At 38.6% G+C, this 26,584-nt stretch overlaps 1 protein-coding gene across 1 annotated transcript; it reads left to right on the forward strand.

Annotated features, from left to right (window-relative positions):
- The first annotated feature begins 24,280 nt into the window (after positions 1 to 24,280).
- On the forward strand, positions 24,281 to 26,292 carry sf3b5 (splicing factor 3b, subunit 5). Its single transcript, XM_088351423.1, has 2 exons — positions 24,281 to 24,444; positions 25,895 to 26,292. Exon 2 carries the CDS (start codon positions 25,896 to 25,898, stop codon positions 26,154 to 26,156), a length of 261 nt encoding a protein of 86 aa, XP_088207549.1. The 5' UTR covers positions 24,281 to 24,444; position 25,895; the 3' UTR covers positions 26,157 to 26,292.
- Positions 26,293 to 26,584: the final 292 nt, after the last annotated feature.

Consider the following 26,584-nt stretch of genomic DNA (forward strand, 5'->3'; position numbering starts at 1 on the left):
GAAATGTTTTTTTATTCATCATGGAAAAATATGTTTTAAATCTAGCAACATGTCAAAATCCAAACGATTGTATCGCAGCCATACAACTTTTAAACTCAGTTTTCAACCCACTGCGGTTCTCACAAGCTTGAATATTATAAATACAGTATGAGAAAAAAAGTATTTTTACTATGATCTTTTTAATGCCTTGATTGTTGTCTGTCACGATGGTGGCTTGTGCTTCTCTGTGGTCCTGGTGAACATGAAGTGGTATTTTAAATATATGTTGATGAAATGTATTTTTCGACGGTCCTGTTGTATATTTATATGCAGATACCTTGATGTTATGTAAATGCTCATAAATTCCAATTATCAAAAAAAATGTGTTGTAGCTTGTTTTTTTAGAACAAACTTGTGCATGGAAAAAACAAGAAAGAAAATCCTTTAATTGGACACTTTTTAACCATTTAGATGCAGTTAAAATAGGCGTCATCAACCTGTAGATCTATAGCAGCATGTGGCTCCTGAGTGCGATGCTAGTGGGTCCCTGGACATGTTTCTGTGCAGAAGTGGACAAAGATGGATTCAGATTCAGATTCAGATTCAGATCTACTTTATTGTCATTCTAGTACACGTGTATACAGAACGAAATGTCGATACATCTGACCCGCCCAGTTTCCTTGAATGTACAGATATAAGTAAAAGTTGTATTGTATTATGGCTACGTATAGTATTTTACCATAGTGCCGATAGTGCAAGAGGAGTAGCTAACCAGATGTGCAAAATGGGCAGTCAGGTTAACAAGTCAGATAAACAGTAAGGGGAAGATTATGTATTTTTTTGTGATTTTGCGTTTCTTTTAAGAGGACAAGCATGACACAAACATGCTTAGCATTTCTTTAAGGTATTAAAAGAATAAGAAAAGGTACAAAGCCAAAAGATTTGTCACCAAGTCTCAGTTTAAATGCACCTGCTCTGTTATCGGCTCAAAAGGTCTACAAACAGCATTATGAAAACAAGCGAACACACCAAGTGGGTCCAGGATAAATTTGTGGAATGGGATACATGAAGATTTTGCAACATATCCAAAAATTCCGGAACAACGTGCAAACAAAAATATCGAAATGGGGAGCTCATAAAACTACTGCAAACTTATCAAGACCTGGCCATTCCTCTAAACTTTCACCCTGGACAAGAAGAAAACTAGTCAAAGAAGCAACTAAGAGCCCATGATCACATTGGATGACCTGCAGGCTTACACAGCTGAGGTGGGGCAATCTGTGCATAAGACAACTATTATTTATACTCTGTAAACATCTGCCCTTTATGAAAGAGTAGCAAGATGAAAACACTATCTGAAAGAATACCATACAAATGCCCGTTTTGCGTTTGCAAGAAGCCACATGAAAGATAAAAATAACACGTGGAACAAGGTGCTCTGGTCAGATAAGAACAAAATATAACTTTTTTGCCTGAATGCAAAGCGTTACATTTGGCGTAAGAGCAACACTTGAAAATCACCCTGAAAACACCATTCCCACTGTCAAACATGGTGATGTCAGCATCATGCTCTGGGGTGTCTTTTTTCAGCAGGAACAGGGAAGATCATTACAGTTAATGGGAAAATAGATGGAGCCTAATACAAGGCAATTCTGGCAAAGAAAATTGTTGAAGTCTGTAAGAGACGATCTGAGAGTGCCGGTCTTCTGGTGATCCCAAGAGCAAAGAAGTGTTCTGCTGGTTCGAGAGCGTTCTCCATCCGGGCACCGGTGCTGTGGAATGCTCTTCCCCCTGAGATCCGATCTGCAACCTCAGTGGAAATGTTTAAATCTAAGCTTAAAACTCACTTCTACTCCATAGCATATGAATAACCTACTCTTCTCGTCGGCTGAAAAATAGTCTGTGTAATATAGTGTAATAATCTGTGAAGCCCTTTGAGACTCTTCGTGATTTAGGGCTATACAAATAAAAATGACTTGACTTGACTTGACCTGAGAACGGGGCGCAGATTCACCTTCTAACAAGGTAACGACCCTAAAGTAAAGTAAAATCTACAATGGAATGGTTTAAAGCTAACAATAAAAAGATGTTCGCATTTCCTGATATTAATCCTATGGAGCAGGGGTCCCAAACTCCTGTGAAAGTTAAACAGACAAAGTGTATTATTTTCCCACTAAATGTTGCTGAGTTCTGTGGTGCCACTGAAAACGAGTGATAAAAGGACTACGAAAGAAGACTACATACGGAGACTCAAAGTGACGAAAATGTACCTTGTTACTTTTGAAAAGAAGACAACTAAAAGAGGACAAAAGAAAAAAAGAATTTATAAAGAAAATAAAAGAAGGACAAAAAGACAAAAAAGAAAAGGAAAAAATGAAAAGAGACAAACAAAAAGTAAAACTGAAGAATAAAAGGAAAAGAACAATGAAAAAGAATAAAGGACAAATAGAAAATGAAAAGAAGAAAACAGAAAAATATAAATTAAAAATGGACAAAAAGTGAAACTCAAAAAAAAGGAAAATAAAAAATAAGATAATAAAAAAAATGTTAAAAAAAGACATAAGACAAAAAGTAACACTCAAAAAAGGAATTACAGTATTCCTTTCTTTTCTTTCTTTCCTTTTATGTTTCTTCTTCTCTGTTTTCCTTTATTGCCTCTTTTTTGTTATTTCTTCTTTCCTATTTTCTTATTCCTCTAAAAAATCTTTTCTGTTTTTCATTGAATAATGCTGGGTAAAATTTCAGTCACAGTAGTTTATAGTCTTCCCTTGGACTCGTGTTTGGCTGCACTACACATTACTATTGTGTAATGATTACAGCCACACCCAATGGACAAAACAAGGTCCCTTTGAGAACAGCGAAAAGATTTTCTCAGAGCTGTTATTGCGTAAAACCCCATTTGGCCCAACCTTACCCGTACCCTAGCTTAAGCGGCCCCCAACTCAATATCTTTTGAGACCCCTGGTATAGAGCAATTGTGGAAAGATCTAAACATTTCTGAGAGGAAACAATCACCATCAAATCTTAAGGAACCTGTTGTGTTATGTAAAGAAGAATGGGCAAATATTTCTGTTTTAAGATGAGTAAAACCTATTAAGGCATAACCAAAAAGAAGGTTGGCCAAGGTATTAACTCAAAGAAGGTCAACATTTTTGCAAAGCCTACTTGTCGATGTTCTATTTGTTTAGCACATTATATAATGTCGAAAGAAATTGTTTTCTTTTCACGAATGTGCCTTACATGTTTTCAGTTTTTGTTTAAAGCCTGTAATAAAGTTCTTGGGAGGCCAATACTGTAGAATTTGACTCACGCAAATCACAATACTTCCTGTGTAATAACCTTCAAGCGTTACTTACAGGTCAGAGTGAGCCACCGTTAATAAAGCTTTTACGATGATAACTACCGATTGAGCAAACAGGTTTGTTTTCCACTTGGGAACTTCGGCCGTAATCATAATTTGAACGCCACTCTGCACATTAAGTAGGACTCGACTCCCCGCCTGCAATCGAGCTCAACGGCGCTCACTCGCTGTGATCTGAGAGACTCAAAGACAGCAGTGATTATTAAGGGTGCGGAAGAGGCCCTCAATTTCCCGCTGTTATTTTTTTAACAGCGGGCGCGCTTAGAACCCCCATCGAACTTGTGTTTTAATTTTGGACCTTAGATGGCGTATGATTTTACTTCCTTTGGGTTAACTTGTTATCATTTAACTGGTGATTGCGAAATTACATTCCAATCTCGCGTTGATTTCCGGGACAGGACTAAATATTTGGAAAAATACAGCGGCAGAGAACCAATGCAGTTAAGATAGATAGATAGATAGATAGATAGATACTTTAAGGACATACCGTTAATGGGGATGTGTTCGCCAGTAAAAAAAACTTGTACATGCAATAATACAGACACACAAATTTCAGACCTTACATTACAAAGCAAAAAAAACTAACTCCCTGTGCAAAAATAATACTGCACATTGCTGAGTCTTCAAGGTAAGTGAGCAAGTAAATACTTCACTAAAATACGTGGATAATAATAATGTGCATTTACAAGAACTAAATTGAGTAATGTGATTATCAAAGTAATGATGTGATGATTGAATAATAAACTCAATCACGTGATAGTGACAACATTCTCAGTGACCTATTTTCATAATCTAATACTAGCTTTGTTTATGAGGCTACTTTTCATGAGCATTTGTTTTTATTTATTTTGGACTATTTTTGGGTCTGAAATGCGTGAGTCTTTAATCGTTTTTAGATCTATTCGGGAAAAAATAAAGTACAACTGTTGAAATCTTTGTAGCTCACTGATAGGTCTATTGCCTTACACCTCTGAACAAAACACACAAAGAGAGACAAGCGACACCAATATTTTCTCATGAGGAGAAAAGCCTTATTCACATCTGACCGCATGAATTCAACATTTTTCACTGACAATTCTTAGATTGAGCTGAGAAAAGTGAATTTCATAACATTTTGTAACGACTTTATATACACTCGTGCACATTATACACAAATAAATACGGTAAGTTAGCAACAAAAAAAGTACAACTGAGAAAAATAATCCTTAAAGGGACAGTGTGTATTGTTTAGCCCAGCGGTCAGCAACCCAAAATTGTGAAAGAACCACCTTTGTTTTTAATTAGCCGGAAGTTTAGTAGACACTCAAACTAAGGAGAGAGGACATCAACAGATTTTGAACTAGCAAGGAGAACAGGGTGGAGAGCCGCTTCAATTAAGAAATACCAACCTGTTCAAAAGCTCATTTCCTGAGCTTTTTCTTATTAAATCTGCTCGTTACAGAAGAAAGCTCCACCCTGATGAGTGTGGTAATCAAAGAACAGCAACATGATTGGCCGAAGGTATCAGGAGACCAGAACAGACCAGGAAACCTCAGAGCATTCGTTTCAATTCTTTATTTAAGGAAGCGTTCAGGGCTTGCGGGAGACGTGATGGCCGTCAGACGTCAGCAGTGGAGCCGGACAGATAGCTTCGGATCAAGTAGCCAATCGAAATGCGGAAGTCATGCAGGTCGAGTTTACCGGGACTGGAGAAGAGATCGAAGCGTGGGATGGAAACAGGTCGAATCGGAGGCAGGCAGAAACAGGTAAGCAGAGTTCTTTGACGAACGGGAAATCAGGAGAGTCACACAGAGTTACAAAGTACACTCTGACGAGGAGGTCTGGGCGCAGCGCGCTTATGAGCGAAGTGCCAGCCAATCAGAAGGCGCCCACATGATTGCTCCAGATGATCAGAGTTAGTAATCATGACAGAAGGTGGCAATGATGTAAACAGTTAATTGCAAAACAACAAAAGTGCACATCACTAGTCAAAATAACAAGCTGGCATCCTTTGCAAATGTCCAATGTTAAAACCAGAATAAGGCATTTAATCAAGAATGATACAATCCAAACTACATATTTCTGAAAGACATTTTTAAAATGATTTTCTAGTTATTTTAGAAGCAGCTACATGGAAGTGAAACATCATTTTGGATTAAAAAAAAAATCCCATTCCCTGTCAACTAAACACCATTTTAAGGTCAAACAATGTTAGACCGTGCGATTGTGCCTCGAATTGTTATATCCCATATACCTTTTCCGTGTTGCGCCTGCAAAGTGATAAGAAAACAACTTAAGTCTTGCTATTGCTTTAAAAACCAGCAGTTCAAATGTCACACAGGAATATTTTTCTTGTCTAGAAAAACGTTTTTTCTTTAATGTCACTGGAGCAGAAAGTGTTTGGCACTAGGAGTAGCTGATATGGGGAATTTTGGTATGGATCCAATCCAAGTAAATGTACGGTAGTATCGATCAATACCCAATACCAATATCCGATACCGACATGTTTTACTTGTAAATAGTGATTATTGACTCATTAAACCGATCCACCCATGAGTTACTTTACAATTACAATAAACATAGCACGAAGATCCTAATCAAAAATGTTCTGTTTTTTTTTAAATTATTTATTAAATAACTACAATGGAAACTTTAACAGTATAAGAAATGAATATATATTTTTTTACTACAACTGTTTAAAAAAAAGGTCAAAAGAATAAACCAAAAAAGCAGTAATATAACGAAAATTTGAATACCGTATAATAATGTCAACAAGATGACTAATATACTTTACATTGCGCAATATTTTTTACATAAAGTCAGAAAGTGCTAATAGTGTAAACCAGTGGTTCTCAACTAGTCTGACATCAGGACCCAACATTTCAGGACGCAACATTAAGCTGTGACCCAAATCCAGAAACAAACTCTACTTCTAATATCCATCCAATAAAAATATTTTGTAGTTTTTGGCAGACATAGTAGAATATATTCACATTTTATTCAAAAATCTAAATCATCATGCAGAACCAAAACGTGTTCAAATACCGTATATACTCGCATATAAGTTGCATATAAGACTCCCTGAAACTGCTTTAAAATAGCCACATACTAAAAGACATTCAAAACTTTTATAAAGCATGTACCTAAACCTCAATAATATTTAATCAGGTAGTTAATAAAGACGAATCTACTGGTGAAAAGCAAAAAACATAACATTTTTAAACTGTGGGGGAAACTATAGTGTAAGTGTGCCTTTTATACTATATTCTATATTTTACACCCAATATATATATGCTTTTATATCGTTGTGCGTTTGTGTTTCTGTGGTGCTCAATAAGTGTGTGGTTTTACGATTTCACTTGGTGTTCAGAGACAAGCACCTCCAAGGCCAAAAGATGGCTTTTCCTCCCATATTCCATTTATCTTATTAGGTTTCGGTTCTGGGAGAGTTTGACTCGCTTTATTTTCTCCTCACAAAAATGCATTGTTTTTACAAAGTTCACTATCCCTATTGCTCATTTATTATAATCGCACGCTATCTAGCAAACAACATCATGAACTGCATTTGAATATGTGATTCCTGTCTGAACCAATCAGAATCCCTTTACGTGCATGTGGTTTATTCTATCCTCCAATCAGAATCCACAAGACCGTATGAAAAGGAGGCTCACACCTTAGTCTGCGGAAGTATTTCATTTTAATTCAAGAACGCAATTTTGCCTTGTTTCAATGTGCTTACTTTTATGTAATATACAAGATTTATTGGAACTCAAAAGTTTATTATTTCATCCAGACATAAACCATTTACTGTACCTTCCAGCAGCGTAAACCATTTTCGTATTTTTCAATTGTTCCCTTCTTTGACTCGATTTTTGTTTTCACTGTTTTCCACTTTACCTTCCCCTAATTAATCTTTTAAAATGAAACCAACAAACTCACAATAAAATGAGACGTGGTACCTCACAAATGCGACAGGAAGAAAAGATCCAGCATTATTGCCTTCTACCATTGAGGAGTGTGGTTGACCCTCCATTTTTTCTTCTTAGCATTATTTTTGCCCTGGCAAGGGCCCTGCAACCTACTGAAAACAGGTCTGAGACCCACTTTTGGGTCCATACCAACAGAAACAATACAATGTAAAAACCTTTAACAGTATGATTAAATAAATAAAATATGCCTACTACCACTGCTGTTTCAGAACAAGTCAAGAGTCAAACTAAAAAAAAGCAGCAAAAGAATACAAATACTGTCAACCTGACACCTAAAATTCCTTCCATTTGAAACTAAAGTTGAGCCAATAAAAATGTGATTTGATGACCCCCTAACAGCATTATTACAGTGATAGTTAAAATGAGAAGACATTATTGATTCAAAAACAATAGTATCACTCCAAGCACTTGTTTAGTATCCGCCCACCTTTAGTGGGCGCACCCCTTTTGTAAATCCCAAATATACCATAAAGTTCAGATTTAATGTTCTTATTTTATACTGTAGGTGAGCAAAATCACACTACTGAGGGAAATAATACAAACGTGCATTGCTGTTTGATTGTTTTATCATCTATTCTCAAGGGCACACAAAGGGTGAAAGTTCCTATTTATTGGTTTTATTTAGTAACGGGAAAAGAAAGTTGAAAATTGCGAGCCAAAACAAGGTCAGAGTGAGCCACCGTTAATAAAGCTTTTACAAAAGAAGCAGCAGAGAGTACGAAAATGTTAGACATTTATGAGTGTAAAACTGAGCAGCAGCTTGCTGTTCATTACGTTGATGCACGGCCACTTTCCTGCAAATCTGTTGCGGTTGCGTCCAAGCTCTTCTGCAAAATCATATTTCCGCAAACGCTTCAAAATATATTCGGATTATTATTCTGTCAGTGCACTGTCCTCAGAAGCAATACATATTCTACCCAGTTTAAATGGATTAAGAAGCCTTCAAAATTGGAATTCTACTTGCATGTTTCTCATGATGCAAATGCAACTGAGATATTACAATGGTAAATCTTTGACTCTCATCTAAACCAGTGTTTTTTCCAACTTGTGTGCCATGAGACCTTGTTTTTAGTGAGCAGCAAGAAATTGCCCTATTTTATATTTGCAAAAAAAGCATGCAATTGTTCAATACATAGTTCCCGTATGACGTCACAACATCCGGGGTATTTTCTGACCCGGCGCCATTACTGATGGCATGTTATCGGCACTGGGTAGCAACGAAGAATCAAACTGAGATGACAAAGTTAAAATTATCTTCTCTTGTTGGATCAACGGTTGAGGTTAATAAAAAAACAACAACGCCTACATGAAAAATGACAGATATTCAAAACAATTAAAGCATATCAAAAAAGCCCATGGAAATGATTTAAAACCAATTATTGTTTCAAATAATAGACAGTAAAGATGCCAGGTGTATCTCTGGAGATAATATTAGCCTGTTTATTAGCCTGGTCAGGAGCCGGCTAGCTGTGGAAAATAAATCACCACAGTAACTGAGCAAATTTAACATGCTTTTATGTAACCATATTGAAGATTCAGTCAAAGTAACACAAGTATCCAGGCCTAATTCTGTAGGGATTTTTCTAGCTTTAATTTAGAAAACCGTTTGAAACAAATTATTCTTTACTGCTATCGGTTAACAAATTTGCCTCAAGGTGTTGCTGGTGCTCAACAATAAACTTTTTATTTCTCTGAAGGATGCTAGAAATTTCTACACTAATAAAAAATATATGTATAAAATTAGGTTAATACTTCGAGTTCTTGGAGTTCTGCTATGAATTACTAATCCCCCAAAAATTTAACCAATTAACTAGGCCAATAGACACACAATTTATTAACACAGAGAATCAATGATAAAAAAGGGGTGGAAGGGACCGCTGATAGTCTGAAAGTTACTAGCACAAAAAGAAAGCCAAAGAAGTAAGAAATTTGCAGACTGTTCTGTACTTGAAAATGTCCCTCCCAGCGACATAATTCCGTACAGTGAAAACATTATTTTATCAATACATTGCCTTGGGGGCAGCACGGCGGCGAAGTGGTTAGCGCTTGTGCAGCACAGTTCATGTCATGGGAACCTGTCGTGGGTTCAAATCCAGCTCCGGACTTACTGTGCGGAGTTTGTATGTTCTCCCCATGCTTGCGTGGGTTTTCTCCGGGCACTCCGGTTTCCTCCCACATTCCAAAAACATGCATTTCAGGTCAATTGGCCGGTCCAAATTGTCCCTAGGTGTGAATGAGCGAATGAGTTGTCTGTCCCTGTGTGCCCTGCGATTGGCTGGCAACCTGTTGAGGGTGTCCCCTGCCCACTGCCCGGAGATGGCTGGGATGGGCTCCAGCCCCCCGCGACCCTAATGAGGATAAGCGGTACGGCTAATGAGATGAGATGAGATAAGACATTGCCTTGGATGTTTTAATTACATTCAAAACGTCATCTTATCAGATTGCATTATAGTACATGGCGATTTAATACGTCCGGAACTGTCCAAAAGGGGAGGCAATTGTTCCATCCATTCCAAAGTTCTGAGTTATTTGAACCGGGCAACTGTAACTGTTCAGTTTTTGGTTGTGGAAGAGAAAGAATAAAATAACCGTGTGAAAAAGAGGAATATGGTAGTCATTTTTGTGCTGGGCTTATTTGCTCTGCAATTGTGAGAGATATTCAAGATATAAACTCTCTGTTGGCAGAATTATTCAGATGAAAACACTTATTGAGGTTTTAATCTACATCGTGGATATTTCAGCCCAGCCTGACCAGCCATCCTAGCTGGCCGCCCAGGCTAAACTGAAAACATCCGGTCAGTAGGCGTGGTTTATTGATGTCACACATAAACAAGAAAGTTACACATGAGTGCCTTTTCACATTAAAATTAAATTACTGAAAAACGTATTTAGAAATAATGGAATTAGACTGATCTTTGAAACGTGACTATGTGTGTGTGTGTGTGTGTGTGTGTGTGTGTGTGTGTGTGTGTGTGTGTGTGTGTGTGTGTGTGTGTGTGTGTGTGTGTGTGTGTGTGTGTGATGATTGTTTTTATATTAGGAATATAAAAACAGGTTAATTTCATAGCATGGAAGTCTGAGAAATACACAACCAAAAACAGCTGACTTTAGACAATTCCTTGTCTTGGTTTCATGTATGTGCTATGTCACTGAAACACAAATTTGGTGAACAGAGCTCAAAATTTTGTTGGCCAGTAAAATGTACCGGAACATGCTTCCTCCATACTGTTCTCCCCTTTTTAACCCCGGGATGTTTGTTGTGTGGCTAACTAGCAAGTTAGCTATGCTGTAATTAACGTTGTCAACTAATCCAATGAGTCTCTAACTATTTTATAAACAATTCCCCCAATAAATGTGATATTTTCTCAACTTCCAAGAAATCAAAGGAGAATTATTGCACATATAAAGCCAGGCTCTACAAATGTTGTGGAAGTAGGAGACCAGGAAGCGTGAAAGCCCAGGGACGGCGACTTTAATGACTTTTGGAGGCAATGTGTGCAGGTGTGAAATGATGGGATGCACCAGGAGAGACTCATCAAAAGAGAAATGTCGCAAACATGAAACTGAGTCTTCTTGGGCGTATAATTACGTTCAGGGATTATGCGGAGAGTGACAACTCATTGCTTATGTTGATCTTAGAGTGTTAGACAGAATATTATGTTTCTTGAACATGCTTAAATGCTCATGTCACTGTTCCCCATAGAAAGTATTTGGACACATATTCATACCGGTCAACTTGTATGTTTTATACGTTTTTGATAAATTCATTGTATTACAATTTTCGTACGAGTATTCTATTTTAAAAAGACCAATCTGTCGTGATTACCTAACTGGAGCCACCTGAGGTAATCAGCTGGCGTGCTTCCTGATTGGTGGAAGCTTTCTACTTAAGCTGTCAGCGTCCAGAGATGGACGTCCGAGTGTACTCCTCGTTTCCATGAGTGAGCCTCCAACATTCAAGGTACCCACGATCCCTTTGTCTATTCCAAGCCTGCTTCTCGTTGCCTGACCCTTTTCTGTTACAAGTTTACGATCTACTCTCCCGCCCCGGCCACCGACTTACCTGCTACGTTGCTCGTCACGCGTTTCACCACGGAGCTGCCATTCCGTCCAAAGAGGCTTTCTGCTACCAAGACCCGACGTCTCAAGCCTGCTCCACCGAACCTTGTCCAAATAAACTATAAAACTGACGCTATTGGATCCGAGTGCTTGTTCTGGTCTCTGACACAATCTCTTCTTGCCCGTTTTGGCTCTAATCTGGATGGTCTCGGTCATTGGTAGCAGACGATATTATTGAAACAATTTATTGTCTTATTCATTCATGTATTTCAAATGAACTGATTTTACGGAATTATTCATTCATATATTTATGTAGCAAACTTTAAATAATTTTCGAAGAAACCAATTCATTTTTTTAATCCATTTAGTTATTCATTCTTTTATACAAACATATACAAAATGCCATTCATTTCCAGGACAAAGAGCCTTTAATATGTCACGAAAGCTAATTAAATTATCACCACGTAGTTTGTTTTTCAAGAAAATATGAAAGCCACAAGTGATACAATGCATATCGTAGTATGTGATACTGATTTTTTCAGGATAAAATATTTTTTCCCTAGTATCAGTAATGTTACCCACCACTGCCCTTCAATTCTGAGGTCTTTGAACAGCAGGAAGACCTTTTACACCAAAAAAGGACTGTGCCAGTCTTTGCTCCATGAGTCCTGAGTCTTTGCCCCTCGTGTCCATGAGGACAAAAAAGGCCGGGATCCATGGCCGCTCCACGGCCAGGAGGCCTGGCGAAACCCAGCCACGAGGCTGGGTCTGCCCATTCAGCTCTTTTTCCCTTTCCATTGGCTTAGAAAAGGCATGATGGAATATATAGGGGCGATAAAGAGCCTTTTCTGCAGGTGGAGCCTGGGTATTTCGCAGTCGGTGCCATTAATGAACCGCAAAATCAATAATTGAGACTTAAAATTACTATTTGTTGTGAAGATGGCTACCTTCTTGATACGAAAGACAAATGAAATACTATTTTAGACTGTTTCTGATCAGCCCCACCTGTTGGCAGAATCAGTGACCAACAAATTGGATTCGATTTTTAATGTCAAAAGTTTGGCACGTATGCTTTAAGTCAGGGATATCTTTTTCAAGCTGAGAGCGACTTTTTGTTACTAATTAGCAAAAGGGCACCCAGTTCGATATCCATTTCTTAAAAAAAAAAAAAAAAAAAAAAAAATCATGTTATTATGTTGTGTCTGTGTTAATACTATGTTAATACCAGGGTAATAATTGGAAGTAGAGGTAAACAGACTCAGTCAACCACAAAAAAAAAAAAAGTATTACTAGAAAATCACATTGACCCAGCACTGATGAGCTATTGTCAGAACAGGTCAGCGTGCACCTCAGCTGTCCTTGGGGGACATCACGTTGGAAACACCTACTTTAATTTGATTGCTATTTCACTCATTTGTATCTTTTGGGAAATGATTGCTAGCTGGCTAGTTAGTGTGTAAATAATCCAATAATATTTAGCTTGATAGCCATGTAAGCTTGTGTGCTTACTTAAAAAATTATTCAGCTCAATACATGTCCCACTAGGGAGGAGTTTTTTCGGCCCTATAGCTAGCGAAGTCGGCATCTCTCTTTAGCTTAACGGGCATTTTACAAAATAGACATTGTCTTATGCGTTATAAATGAAAGAAATGAAATAAAATGTGCCAGAGATCTGCAAGACCAGTGCTGGTTATTAGGGTTTGCCGATACTGGGAATTTTAGGATTGATCCGATCCAAGTAAATACATGGTAGATTCGATTACCGATACCAATATGTTATTATCATTGAAAGATTGAGTTAATTTCTATTTACTATAAACACATCACGAAGATTTTAGGCACTAAAATGTTTCATTTTTTATTCAATAACTACAATCAAACAGTATAGAATAAATATTTCCATTACAATTGTGTCAGAACAGCGACATGGCAGCTGAGTGGTTAGCGCGTCCGCAGCACAGTTCTCAGGTCATGGGTTCAAATCCAACTACCAGGCATCCTGTGCAGAGTTTGCATGTTCTCCCGCCTGTCAACCAATTCAGGGTGTTCCCTGCTGTAAAGTAGGCTTAAATGTATCCAAGGTGTGTATTTCTAATCAGTTTGATGTTCCCTTTTGGCATCTCTTAGTCTCCCTGTCTTTGTTTGAAGGTGTGGGTAATTTTCCAGGGCGGGGGGCGGATGATCTTTGATCTTTTATCTTTTGTCTTTCTCCTTTTGTCACAACATACCAGTACTATTCCATGTCTTCTTGTTTCAAAAAAACACAATGGCAGGCTGGAGAAAAAGCCAGGAGTTTGGCCAGCGAGTAAATTACCCGCTCCTCTCAGTCCTTCGCCAACTGCAGTTGTAAAAGTACAAAACAAGTCTTTGCCTGAATTTCCGTCTAAGGATAGCCAATATTTTTTAGTTCTCCCACACTTCAGTGGTCATTTTAGACCCAACACCTGCCCACTGCTTGAACATAGCTGGGATGGGCTCCAGCATCCCAACAACCCTATTGGATAAGCGTTGCGGGAAACGGATGCATTTTTCAGAACAATAGCCAGAGTCAAATAGAAAAACAGAAATGTGTATACAAAAAAGACAATGTCAACTATCCTTCGATAGCACTACATTTTGAAAAAAAAACTCAGAAAGTGCAAATAATAATAATGTAAAAACCTTTAACACACACCAAAGAGCAGTAAGTTGTCACCATGAGCACCAATAGGAATTGCTATTTTAATAGATACTATATAATAAGAGTATTATATAGTATCTATACTGAGAATGGATGGAGACAGTAATGATAATGACTTTGTAATTGGAGATAATAAAGATGATGATGATGATGACGGAGTGACTGTGCATCCACAAAACTTATGTACCGTAAATATATATATTCTTGAGGTGTTTGTTCAATTGAAATAAACAGGATTTTAAGCGAAAAAACACAATTATTAAGGAGGTGGGGCAGGATCAAAAAGGCATATGCTTCTTACTATTCCTTTTCGGAGATGTTACGTTCACATTGTTTTAGTTTTTTCACTTCAATCATTAATTCATTCGTTCGTTCGTTCGTTCGTTCGTTCGTTTGTTCGTTCGTTCGTTCGTTTGTTCGTTCGTTCGTTCGTTCGTTCGTTCGTTCGTTCGTTCATTCATTCATTCATCCAGTATAAACAATGAAATGTGTCCTTTACAACAACTGTTACAGAACAAAGGTCAGGAGAGTCAAACCAAAGAAATGTAAAAAACAGGCCCTTTTAGTTATAGCTCGTAGCACTCTATTTAGTGAACCTTTCTTTAGGTGTTTACGTAAATTTGCTACCGTCACGGACCACTTTAGCCCACAAATGACGCCTGACATGGCCACTTTCCGTTGTTGGAAAAAAAAAATCACACCACGCTATGCTTCCCGTTTGCCCCTGTAATGATTAGCTTCTGAACCAGGTGTGTGCATAGTGTTGGAATTTAAATATCACAATGTATCGTTTACCAAATTGTTCGAATTAGTTATCTGACTCCATTAACCAAAAACAACCTATATTCACCCAACAATTTATGCACACTCTTGAGGGAAAAGATGAACAAGAAAGCCGACATTTTCACACGGGGGCAGATTTAATTTCATTAACAAGTTAACTAAGTGTACTCCATCGAAAACGGCCGAATTAGTGCCGTCTTAGTCTGTGGGAAGCCTTTTTCTCAAGTCCTTTAGCTCTCTCCTATTAGCCATCTCATCCCCGCAAAATGGCGTGCCAACTCCTCCCATGGGCATGCCAAGGAAGCCCCCCCTGAGCTTCACCATCTCGTCAAAGGGTGTCACGATGTCTGGAATACTCAAAACAACACAGAGCGTTTCTACGTCATCAGGGCCTTTCTGCGTCTGGATGTGCTGATTATCTTATCAGCCCTAGGTCCCGTTCCCTCCGTTCCTGTAAACAACATTTTCCACCAGGGTGCCCTGACATTGCACCACAGCCCAGCCAGTGAATATCTTTTGCATTAAATGTAATTTGTATTTAAATCGTATAAAATCCTTTATAGTCAAATGTACAGTATAAAATCCTTCAATAGATTTGGCCCTCCCTTCTGCCTGGCAGGCAAAAAGATGCAGCAGCAGGCCTGGTAGGGAGAGCGGCTAAAATCAATCAATTATAAACTGAGAGAGAGGCTGAGGGAGCTGGTTGAGAGAGAGAGAAGGACTCTGTTATCTTCACATACAAGCAGCACTTTGATGAATTTGGTGGATGGGTGAAGTATCGATTCCAGGACAATAGTAGCTATCTGATCGAAGTACTTGTTTGGTATCGATATTTGGACCGATCCGCACACCCCTACTGCTTATCATCTCACATTTTACCTTTGCCATCCCTATGCACCACTGCTCCATTTTGTATTCGCTGGGACGCAGATGTGACCTCGGCAAAAAGATCAGAAGATTAGACTCGCATTGGCCCTTGCAGTTTTTGCCAGAGCAACAAATAAAGAACTTTTCCGCCATCCTGCTTGACAAAAACAAAGCTAAATCTAAAAAAAAAAGAATTAAATCCCTGTCAGTGACAACATGACGGATGAGGCGGCGCTTTTGCCTTGACCGTGTACCAAACTTGCCTCTTTCCAAATCTAAGCTTCATTTGTTTGTGAGCCTTTGTTCTGAGAAGAAAAAACAAAAAAGTGTCTCTACTTCTTCCATCTATCAACAAAGGCCCCTAGATGAGTTTATGACAACAAATCCATTTGAGGAAGGGCAATGCAATTTATCCGGTGACTTTCATTTGTAATCTGATTTGATTTCCGGCTGCCCCCATTCTAAAACAAAAAAAATAACTGCCTAAACACGTGTCCTTTGTAGGCTAGAGTAGGGGTGTCAAACTCATTTTAGCTAAGGGGCTACACGGTAGAAAAACATTCTCACAAGAGACCAGTAGATTAAATAGATGAAATAGGAAGGACAGAAGGAAAAAAGAAAGAAAGGAAGAAAGGAAAGGAATGTAGGATGATAGGAAGGAAGGTAGGAAGGCAGGAAGGAAGTAAGAAAGGAGGGAGGGAAGGAAGGAAGGAAGGAAGGAAGAAAGGAAGGAAGGAAGGAAGGAAGGAAGGAAGGAAGGAAGGAAGGAAGGAAGGAAGAAAGGAAGAAAGGAAGGAAGAAAGGAAGAAAGGAAGAAAGGAAGAAAGGAAGGAAGGAAGGAAGGAAGGAAGGACGGAAGGAAGGAAGGAAGGAAGGAAGGAAGGAAGGAAGGAAGGAAGGAAGGAAGGAAGGAAGGAAGGAAAGAAGGAAGGATTGAAGGAAGGAAGGACGGAAGGAAAAAAAGAAGGAAGGAAGGAAGGAAGGAAGGAAGGAAGGAAGGAAGGAAGGAAGGAAGGAAGGGAGAGAGTGGGAGAGAGGAGGAAACAGGGGGATAGAGGGGAGAAGGGGGAAGAAAAGGGGAGAAATTGATAGAAAGGGTGTGTCACAAGCCAGGAACCGAGACAGGACCCAATGGCTTTACTCAGTTTTTATTAAGAAAGAAAACAGTGCTTGCATCCACGATCCGATGGTCTGGAGCCCATCCCAGCAATCATCGGGCAGTGGGCAGGGGACACCCTGAACTGGTTGCCAGCCAATCGCAGGGCACACGGGGACAGACAACTCACTCGCCCATTCACACCTAGGGACAATTTGGACCGGCCAATTCAACTGAAATGCACGTTTTTGGAATGTGGGAGGAAACCGGAGTGCCCGGAGGAAACCCACGCAAGCACGGGGAGAACATACAAACTCCGCACAGGAAGTCTGGAGCTGGATTTAAACCCACGCAGGAGGTTCCCATGCGCCGCAGTGCTGCCCAGAAAGAAAGGTATCAGACAGAATAAAAATAGTTGATTTGGTGTCACTCATGCCTCACACACTGCCCCTTATTTCTATAATGTGTTTTATTGGCTGTTTCTTACTTGCTTGTTTTACTCCCCGTTTATTGTTGTGTCCTACTCATGTACAGCGACCTTGGGTGTCCTGAAAGGCGCTTCGAAATACAATACATTATTGTTGTTATTACTATAAAACAAAATGGCTTTTATGTCTTCACCTACATTTACGGATGTTCAAATAGGAAATTACACATAACAACAGGAACAAGCTCGACATCTAGCCTGCTAGTTGTTATTTCTTTAGGTTGATACAGAGTTTACTTGGTAGCATCATTTGGGGTATGATTGCTACCTTGCTAGCTAGCGTGTAATTAAGCAACCATTCAGCTTGGTAGGCAATAAGCGCGCGCTTACTTACCAGGGCAAGTCAAGTCATATTTATTTATATTGCCCTAAAAGATCTCAAAGGGTGCACGGCCCCCCTTACAACATCCCTTGATCAGAAACCTACATGAGGGCAAGAAAAAGGTAAAAATAAAAAAGTTAGGTGTAAAATGAAGAAATCTTAAAAAAAGAGGGATTTCTTCTTGGCTCTTGGACTCACTGAAAGACCAGTATTTTCTAAGCAGAGGCTCACAATTCTTTATTTCAATTAATCTCGAATTCAGAGTTTTTTGGGTCATATAGCTAGCGAGATAGACATGTTTTGTTTTAGCTCGATAGCCATGTCTCTCGTCACAGTTTTTGTTTAGCCTGGAAGCTAACCTGGGTCTATACAATCCTTCGGTTCGTTAAATCCCTCAAAAGTCATTTTTTCTTCTTTGCCCCATAAATCTCTTGCTATGAGGCAGATTTTTTGGCAGACAGACATTTTGACATTTTCTCCGTGGAATCGTAAGGAATCATTTGCATATAGTCACAAATTTATTTTATCGCATTGGTTGACTCGCAAGCTTTTATTGTTCCGATTTATTCATCCAAGTATCCACAATGTTGCTCTTTTTAGAGCTTCCATAAATTAGGTGGACGATATGGGAATTGGATACCAGGCCTTTGTACATAACTCAAAGACACAGGGGAGAAGGAAAGTATCAATGAGGATGATGATGAGCAACATTTCTCATTACGGTTCCATTTTTACTTTTTCAATTTAATTTCTCATTTTCATGGCGTTAAAGCATTTGCGTCATCTGCTTAACTGCTGTCTTTCTTTAATGAGTCAACGGTAACCTTCATTTCATAGCTCAGTTTTTTAAAAGCGACTACTGCAATAACCTGAAAACATTTGGCCCTCAGGATGATAGTTTGAGGCCCTGCCTTAATATGACATTTTAAAGTGAGGGAACCCCATTTTGACGATTTATTTCTCTTTTGTCATATTAATCCTTGTATATATATATATATATATATATATATATATATATATACTGTACACATCTTATTGTCAGAAGAAAATGTATTTAATTAGTTATTCATTTGCTGAATTATTATATTTACTCACACTTCACAAGGCCTGACTCATTACCACTAGTGCTGTAAATCAGCCCAACTATTACTTTCCTCCAAAATATTATTGTTATACCTATCTCCCAAAAGTTTGTCTCACTTGTCCTCTCAGAGCTTTGAGAGTAGCCAAACGATTTATATAACAAAAATTCCGGCCCGATCAGGATTCGTGTGCCATGTTTTGGGTTACACAGTGTAATAACACCGTTATTACTATGTTATTACTGTAGATGTGATTTTTTTTATACTGTCACTAAAGGCAACTCCTAATTGCTATTGACGTGCCAACAACTACATGCCAACAACTTTATGCTAACGGTTACACGCTAACATCTTCCAGATCCAGCCCCAACTCTCACAATTGCCGAGGAAATTGTCTAATTACTGACTTTATTTTCTTACTACTAATGGAATTACTTTTTTTTTTGAACTAGTTTTGTGCAACCCCGCTCTAACTCTAATTTTCACAGATTTGCATCGAGCATTAAATTCTGCGTTCTGTTTGGGTAAACCAGAGGTCAGCAACCTGTGGCTCGAGAACCATATGTGGATCTTTAGTGCCACCCTAGTGGCTTCGAAGGGCTTTTTCAAAAATGCTTGGAATCTGGAAAAGTAGAGGGAAGGAAATATATATATTTTTAAATCTGTTAAAAAGATTTATTCACTATTTGTCTATTTTATACTTTGCGAAAACTGTGTAGATGTCACAGACAAGAAACGGACACAGGACTCAATAGCACACATTTCTCAATTTTTTTTTGAAAAGAGAGAGAAAGTAAGGCTTGCTTGCTTGATCCGAGGACTGGCGGACAACAGGAGCGAGCGAGGTGGGAGTGACACTTCCGTGTCGGACGGAGACAGGCGGGAGTAGTGAGTCGTTGGCCGGGGTTGGAGATCAAAGGCGATGGGGGGCAAAACAGGTCAGGTACCAGGTGGCAGAACGGGCGTAATCAGGTCCAGAAACAGGTCAATGACGGAGATCGGGCAGGAAAAGGTTTAGCACAAACGGAGTCGGACGAGAAGGCTAACTGAGCAGGAGGCAACAGTTCGCAACGATCTGACAGTCACCAAGAGGAAGTCGGGGGTTTAAAAAGGGAGTGTCCACCAATCAGCTGTCCGGGCTGTTGGCGCCAATCAAGCCGCCGCAGGTGCTCCAAATTGGCAATCAGGACAATAGAATGTATTTCAATTTGTATACATGTGTACCAGAATGGCAATAAAGTATGTCTGAAATTAGATCTTTTATATTTTATTTTATATAAGGTTTATTTTTTTTTGTTTTTTATTTTTTTTTTTTGCGGCTCCAGATATTTTAGTTTTTTGTTTTTTTTTTAGTCTGTTAAGGCTCTTTTTATAAAAGATCTTGCTGACCCCTGGGCGTACCAGTCTCAAAGACAGTTATTTGTCATAAATCAATACATTTTTATAGTAGACAGACGCTCCCCTACTTACGACCATTCAACTTACGTAAAACGGTAGATACGAACATTTTTTCAGGGATGTCGAAAAATATCCGGACATTGCTGTAAGTTAGATTTGCCCCTTTATCCGAGTAGAGGACAGTAAGAACTAAGAACTTGTTTTTGTTGTTTAATATCTCCTGCATCCATTCAAAATGCTTGGTGTAAAGTGTAAAGAAGAGGCGAGCCGTTTCTTTTGAAACAAAACTGGAATAAGAAAGCTTAATGCGGTTGAGAAAATGGTTGGATCACTTTTTTTCACCCACTTTCTACCAAAGAGGAGGGCCTCTTGAAGCCCATCTTCCATAAGTAAGTAAACTTCACTTTATTTATCTTCATAGAGCATATTATTTTGTGAATGGTTTATTATTTAGTACAAAACAATACAGGTTACATATACAAGCCTAAAACATACTTATATAAACCTTAAACATACAAAATATAGCACTGAAGCAACTTACAAACAAAGTAAGTTCATAAGTAGGGTGGCGTCTGTACAGTATTCTTATTTATTAAAGGAATGTGTGGGCCTATAAGAAGGTTTTGTTCTTTGATTTCATTGCATTGTAGAGTATTTGATTGTATGGTAATTATTTTTCCTAGTTCATTTTGGAACCCAACCCCCCGCAATAAACGATGGATCACTGTATTTGACGACAGTGGAATGTTTATCAGAGATTTTCTTTTGGAAAACCCAATTTGCCCCCACCACACCCAGACCCTAGCTCTGGTGGCACGCTAGAAAATTAAATTTGAGACCCCTGATTTGAAGACTGCAACAAAAGCTCAAAAGTTGAACTTACCACAACAACAACAAAAACAACCACAAATAAATCTCTCGAAGTTGCAGAATTTCAAAGTAATGATAAAATCCCAAAATGTTGAATATCTTATGCCCATTAAGTGATAGACAGAAAGAGGAATACTATTTCCGTAAGCCTGGATTCAAGGTAAGATGGGGTCTCAAATATTCAGTCCAACCCGACCGAGTCACAGATTTATAAATCCGAACCCGCCCGAACGCGACGGTTTAACTTGATTTGATAAACGAGCTCAAAAAGAACCCGAAGCCTTAATTTACCGCCAAAGTAAACACAAAGATTTACTACGGCTAAGCTTACTTCATCTTGGCGACATGCAGCGAACGAAAACTAAACTGAACAAAATGGCACCGAAAAGGAAATTAAATTCTGCACATTACCAGCTGCAAATAGTGAAAGATTTGGCCAAAAATCAGAAAGAAGGTTTGTAAAGCTTGTAAGTTATTGGAAAAAGCAGAAATTACGTCTGACGTAAGGGAGGTGGAAGGAGAAAGCCGCATGTCTTTTACCCCAACACCGAAGAGAAACATTTTGGGGTATTTGGTGAATTTGAATTAAACTGATAGTTTGATAAGCATTATCTTTATTTAAATAATTACTTAAATTAAAGTAAGTGCATGCTGTGTAGATCCTCCACAAAGGGGAAAGAAAAAAACAGCCAGAGAGAAGCCTGACCGGCCCGACTTAATGATAATAGAAAAAAAATGTATGCTATACACCTGCACGCTACATTCCTCCCATGGTTGTCACTCATCACTGGCCATCTCATTGGTCTAGATTAGTCTCTCAGAAGATTTTTACTTTTTCCAAGAGGTCAGAAAAAAAAAAAAAAAAAAAAATATATATATATATATATATATATATATATATATATATATATATATATATATATATATATATATATATATACATACATACACAAATACATTCTGGAATTGCTTGTTCATCACAGAACGTTTTGAATCATTAAAATCAACAAACAAATCAAATAGAACATCTTGGAGGCATCCTCAAGCGGAAGGTCGAGAAGCACAATATCCAAAATAACTACTCGTTCGGTCAAGTTGTCACAGAGGAGTGGAAGAGCATTCCAGTGGCAACCCGAAATTCGTTTCGGATTTTGGTCGGGTTCAGGCCCGTGCCCAAGATCTTACTTCTAGCCTGGATGTACCAAAAGAATGCTTTTAGAACTTCCTGTTCAAATGCAATAAGGTATTTCATCAGTTTTCTCTATTTTTTCCCCATTTGTATGTTTTCCACAGAGCAGTGTTACAAACAGCCAATCGATAATGACGAAGCGAGCTCCTCCCGGGAGTCTATTTTAACGCCGCGCAGCATCCAGACAGATTGCACCGATTCGGATGACACATGCTTGGGAGGCTCGTTGGTGTCCTTTAATCTCCTGCGGAAAAGATAATGATGATGATAAGAAGAAGCTTTTAGCGGCCTCGTGGAGCGACGCGGTTGTACTATTTCGCTCCCCTCGTTTTATTGATCCTATCAGGGGTTATAATCACACCCATTCGTCTGGAAAGCCAGGAAAGTGAGGAACGTTACCACTGACAGCAATTCCACAACAAAGAAAATTACAAGGTGGTATAGTTTCATACGATTCATACTTCTCAGAGAGGTGTACATTTGGTATGTGGTACACATCCCATGTGACATCTCAATGCAGCTGCAGCGTGACGGATACGGTCGCCGTCTTCTTGGAGACGGTTTCCGTGGCGACATAAGAGTACTCATCTTCAGTTGACAGGGTGCATTCGAGTGTTACATGCATCAGAATTTGACACTCTTGATAATTGCTTTTTTAATTTTAATGAGAGGAAGATGCTGATATATTGTTTAGGCAAGACATCGACTGGGAATTCATTCATTCATCTTGGGACGGTTATCCTCACGGGGGTTATGGAGGTGCTGGTGCCCGTTCCAGGCAGGTTTGGGCAATGGGAAGGGGACACCCTGGACTGGTTACCAGCTAATCACAGGGCACACAAACACAGGCAACTATTCACTCACAAACTCATTCCTAGGGACACTTTTGACTCAACAATAGACCCACTCAGGCACGGGAAGTAGATGCAATCTCCACACAGGGAAGGCAGTAGCTGGATTTGAACCTGGGACCTCTGAACTATGAGGCAGACGTGTTAACCAGTCATTGAATAAGCAGTGTTGGAACTATTATGTTACAAAGAAATGCGTTTTTGGAAAGCTATTTCTTTTCTCGATAACGAGTATTGGAACACTTATTAATATCATTTAGTAACTCAACTGTAGTTAATTCATGGAGTGTTACTGCACTACGTATTAAATGTAGACAGTGTATTGCAAGGTTCTCCGACAGTTGAACAATTCTGCATCCCTCATATTATCACAAACAATGCTAAATTTTACAGTGAAAACGGGTGGGCAATTTTTTTATCTATCTACAAAGTACAACTGAATACACTTGTGGTGGTGCCATCTCAAGCACAGAGTACGAGAACCCTGAATTTCTCCTCATGGAGATATTTTCCTTACCGTATTGTAGCTCATAGTTGGGTGGTTACTAAAATTATTGGTTAAAATCAAACCAATCAAATTAAAGAGCTAAGTTTATTCCTTTCAAAACTCTTTTGTTTTTTGGAGCACCAATTATGTTTGTAGATAATTATGTCCTGAAAAAAAGGATGTAAAATCTTTTTACTAATTCTGGAGGGTGGCTACACACAACTTTAAGTAAATTATATTCACCGTTTTTGACATGTAATACACTTGAATCATGACACATACACACACACACTTGGTTGTCTTTTACAAACCATCTACCGAAGAATCTTCAATAGAACAAAAAACAAAACAAGAATTATAATGTGAGGCACATGTTAGGGTTAGTAAATTATATGACTTTTCCGAACCTACTAATATTTAAATGAAATAAATGTTTATATGATAGTTTAATTGTTTTGCTTTTTAGTTGAATCACTAAATAAAACGCGAAATAAAACTCACTGTCCCTTTAAAAAATGATTGAAATAGCATGCGCACTTAAAACGTTAAATTTTGAAGTGGTCTCAATTTCAGTATGTTTTTCCATAAATTAATTGAGAAATGTTTAAAGGGGGAGTTTTGGAAAAGGAATCATTTAAAACTGAAAAAAATATAAGTAAATAATTTAAAAAACGCGTAATTTCCAAGCGGGGGGCGTTTACCCGGACACAAGTGCAATTATATCTGAAACTGTATTCGTGACATCTAACTTTATAATTCACCATCAAGTGTTTTGTGGAGTTTTGTTGTTATTATCATGTTTAAAAAGTATGTTTTTTTCTATTTTGGATTCAAGACAATAGTAGAAAAAAAAATGCAAAAAAAAAAAATTGTCACTTGTTTCGAGTCGGATCATTTTCCAGACGAACACGACAAAAGTTAGCACAGTATCCAATATAGTCGAGGTAGCCTCTAACAATCTCTACGTAAGTACAATTTTTGATTTTCTTACTATGTTCGGTTGTAAAAGTAATAACAGTACATTGGTTTCGTGAACAGAATTCAATCACGCTTGGTTAGGATGCTATGCTTCCTTCACTACTGCCGTTTTTCTATTTAGTTACCATTAGCATAGTTAGCTTTGTTGGCATTAGCATACCTCCATATTTCCTAAGTGTTTTGATCATTTTAAATCGTGCACGCCGTATAATACTTGTAAAGAAATACAAATTTAAAAAGACCAATATCGTTTTACGAATCTCGGCTCTTACACGGTGTTCTGTCGAGAAGCCTTACCTTGCCGATCTGTCCTATATTTGGCAAATCTGACAACAAATTTTGATTTCTTTCTAATCAAGTAAAATTAGCAGCACTGAAACTCGCGTTTGCTCGTGATACTAGTGATGCCAAGAGCTCAGAAGAGTTCCGCAGGTTCGAGAGCGTTCAACATTCGGGTCCCGGTGCTATGGAGTGCTCTTCCCGCTGAGATTCGATCTGCAACCTCAGTGGAGAAGTTTAAATCTAAGCTTAAAACACACTTCTATTCTATAGCATATGAATAACTTGTATTTCATGTTGACAATATCTGTGTACTATTTATTATTGTAACATCCGTTGCAGCCTGGTCATCGTGAAAGGGGGATAGCCTCATGTCTTTCACAAGGTTTCTTCATTTTCCTCATGTTGAGGTTTTTGAGTTTTCCTTGTCCCCATGTAGGTTTTAGATCAGGGGAGGGTGTCATAATAGTCTGGTTTTTAATAATCTGTGGTCTGTGTAGCCCTTTGAGATTGTTTGTGGTTAAGATAGATATAGATAGATAGATAGATAGATTAATACTATATTCATCCTCGTAGGGAAATTCACAAGGGCTATTATGATAATCATGACTTGACTTAACGAGGGTTGACATGTATGCATGCATGCATACATAACAGTGCGGGATTACCGTAGTCAACAAACAGCATGCCAAAAAGATACCGCAAAAAAAACAGGCTTAAAAGCTACGTCATAAAATGGTATTTTGAAGTGGTGAAAGAGTCGAACAAGATTAAATCCAAACGATAATTGTAAGTACTCTCTGTAGGAGATCGAAATAGGCATTGGTAGGACGTCTCCACAAGGACGTATGAGCATGTCACCTGATCGTCTCAGTCACTGGTAGCAGACGATTACGTCATTGTAGATTGCAAATTAAGATGACGTCGGAAAAATTTTGCTCAGCTATGTTTAATAAGCCACACTAAATTGACTGCAAGTGGGGAAAGAACTAAGAACATTTCTGTAAGAATTGTTTGTGGTGTTTAGTTTGGTAAATAAAATAAGCATGTTTACACAAATTAACTTATTTTCCATTCTATATCATTTGGTTGGCAGGCACAAATTGGCTAAATCCTAAAAGTGTCATTAACAAATGCAATGGTATGATCTCTTTACAGGATGACGGACCGCTACAACATCCACAGCCAGCTGGAGCATCTCCAGTCCAAGTACATCGGAACCGGCCACGCCGACACCAGCAAGTGGGAATGGCTCGTGAATCAGCACAGGGACTCGCATTGCTCCTACATGGGCCACTTTGATCTGCTCAACTACTTCTCAGTGGCTGAGAACGAGAGCAAGGCTCGGGTCCGCTTCAACCTGATGGAGAAGATGCTTCAACCTTGCGGACCGCCTGCGGATAAGCCAGACGACGCCTGATCGTGAAGGACTTTTTCTCTTACTTGTTTAGAACGGGAGGAACTTGGACTCTTTTTCAACTTTATTTTGTTGCTATCGTGCTTGGTGCAAGTCAGTGGTTCCCCTTTTATGTTATTAAAGCTTTGTCTTCTCACTAGTGTCCTGTAGAATCATTGAAAATGCACATTTCCCCCATTTCTTCATGTACAGCAAAATAATGTCATTTTGTGCGCCATAGCTGCCATCGGTAGATATCAAGTGGGCCAGCCCACTTATAGGACACCATCCTGTGCTATAAATAACCAAGGTGTTATGTGTTTTTTTATGTAAAGAAACACACGAACTTTACAAAAATGTTGAAATTTAATTAATGTTCCTTTCACTAGACATTTTCTGAAACACCTCAGATGGCTTCAGCCATGGGCGTCAAACACTTTTTTGCCCAGGGG

This window comes from Urocampus carinirostris, chromosome 13 (genome assembly GCF_059441175.1).
Source record: "Urocampus carinirostris isolate Australia breed hairy pipefish chromosome 13, RoL_Ucar_1.0, whole genome shotgun sequence".
Lineage (NCBI taxonomy): Eukaryota > Metazoa > Chordata > Actinopteri > Syngnathiformes > Syngnathidae > Urocampus > Urocampus carinirostris.

What these genes read in the sequence shown, in the direction of transcription:
- sf3b5 (XM_088351423.1), top strand. Translation starts at nt 25,896, where the DNA reads ATGACGGACCGCTACAACATCCACAGCCAGCTGGAGCATCTCCAGTCC.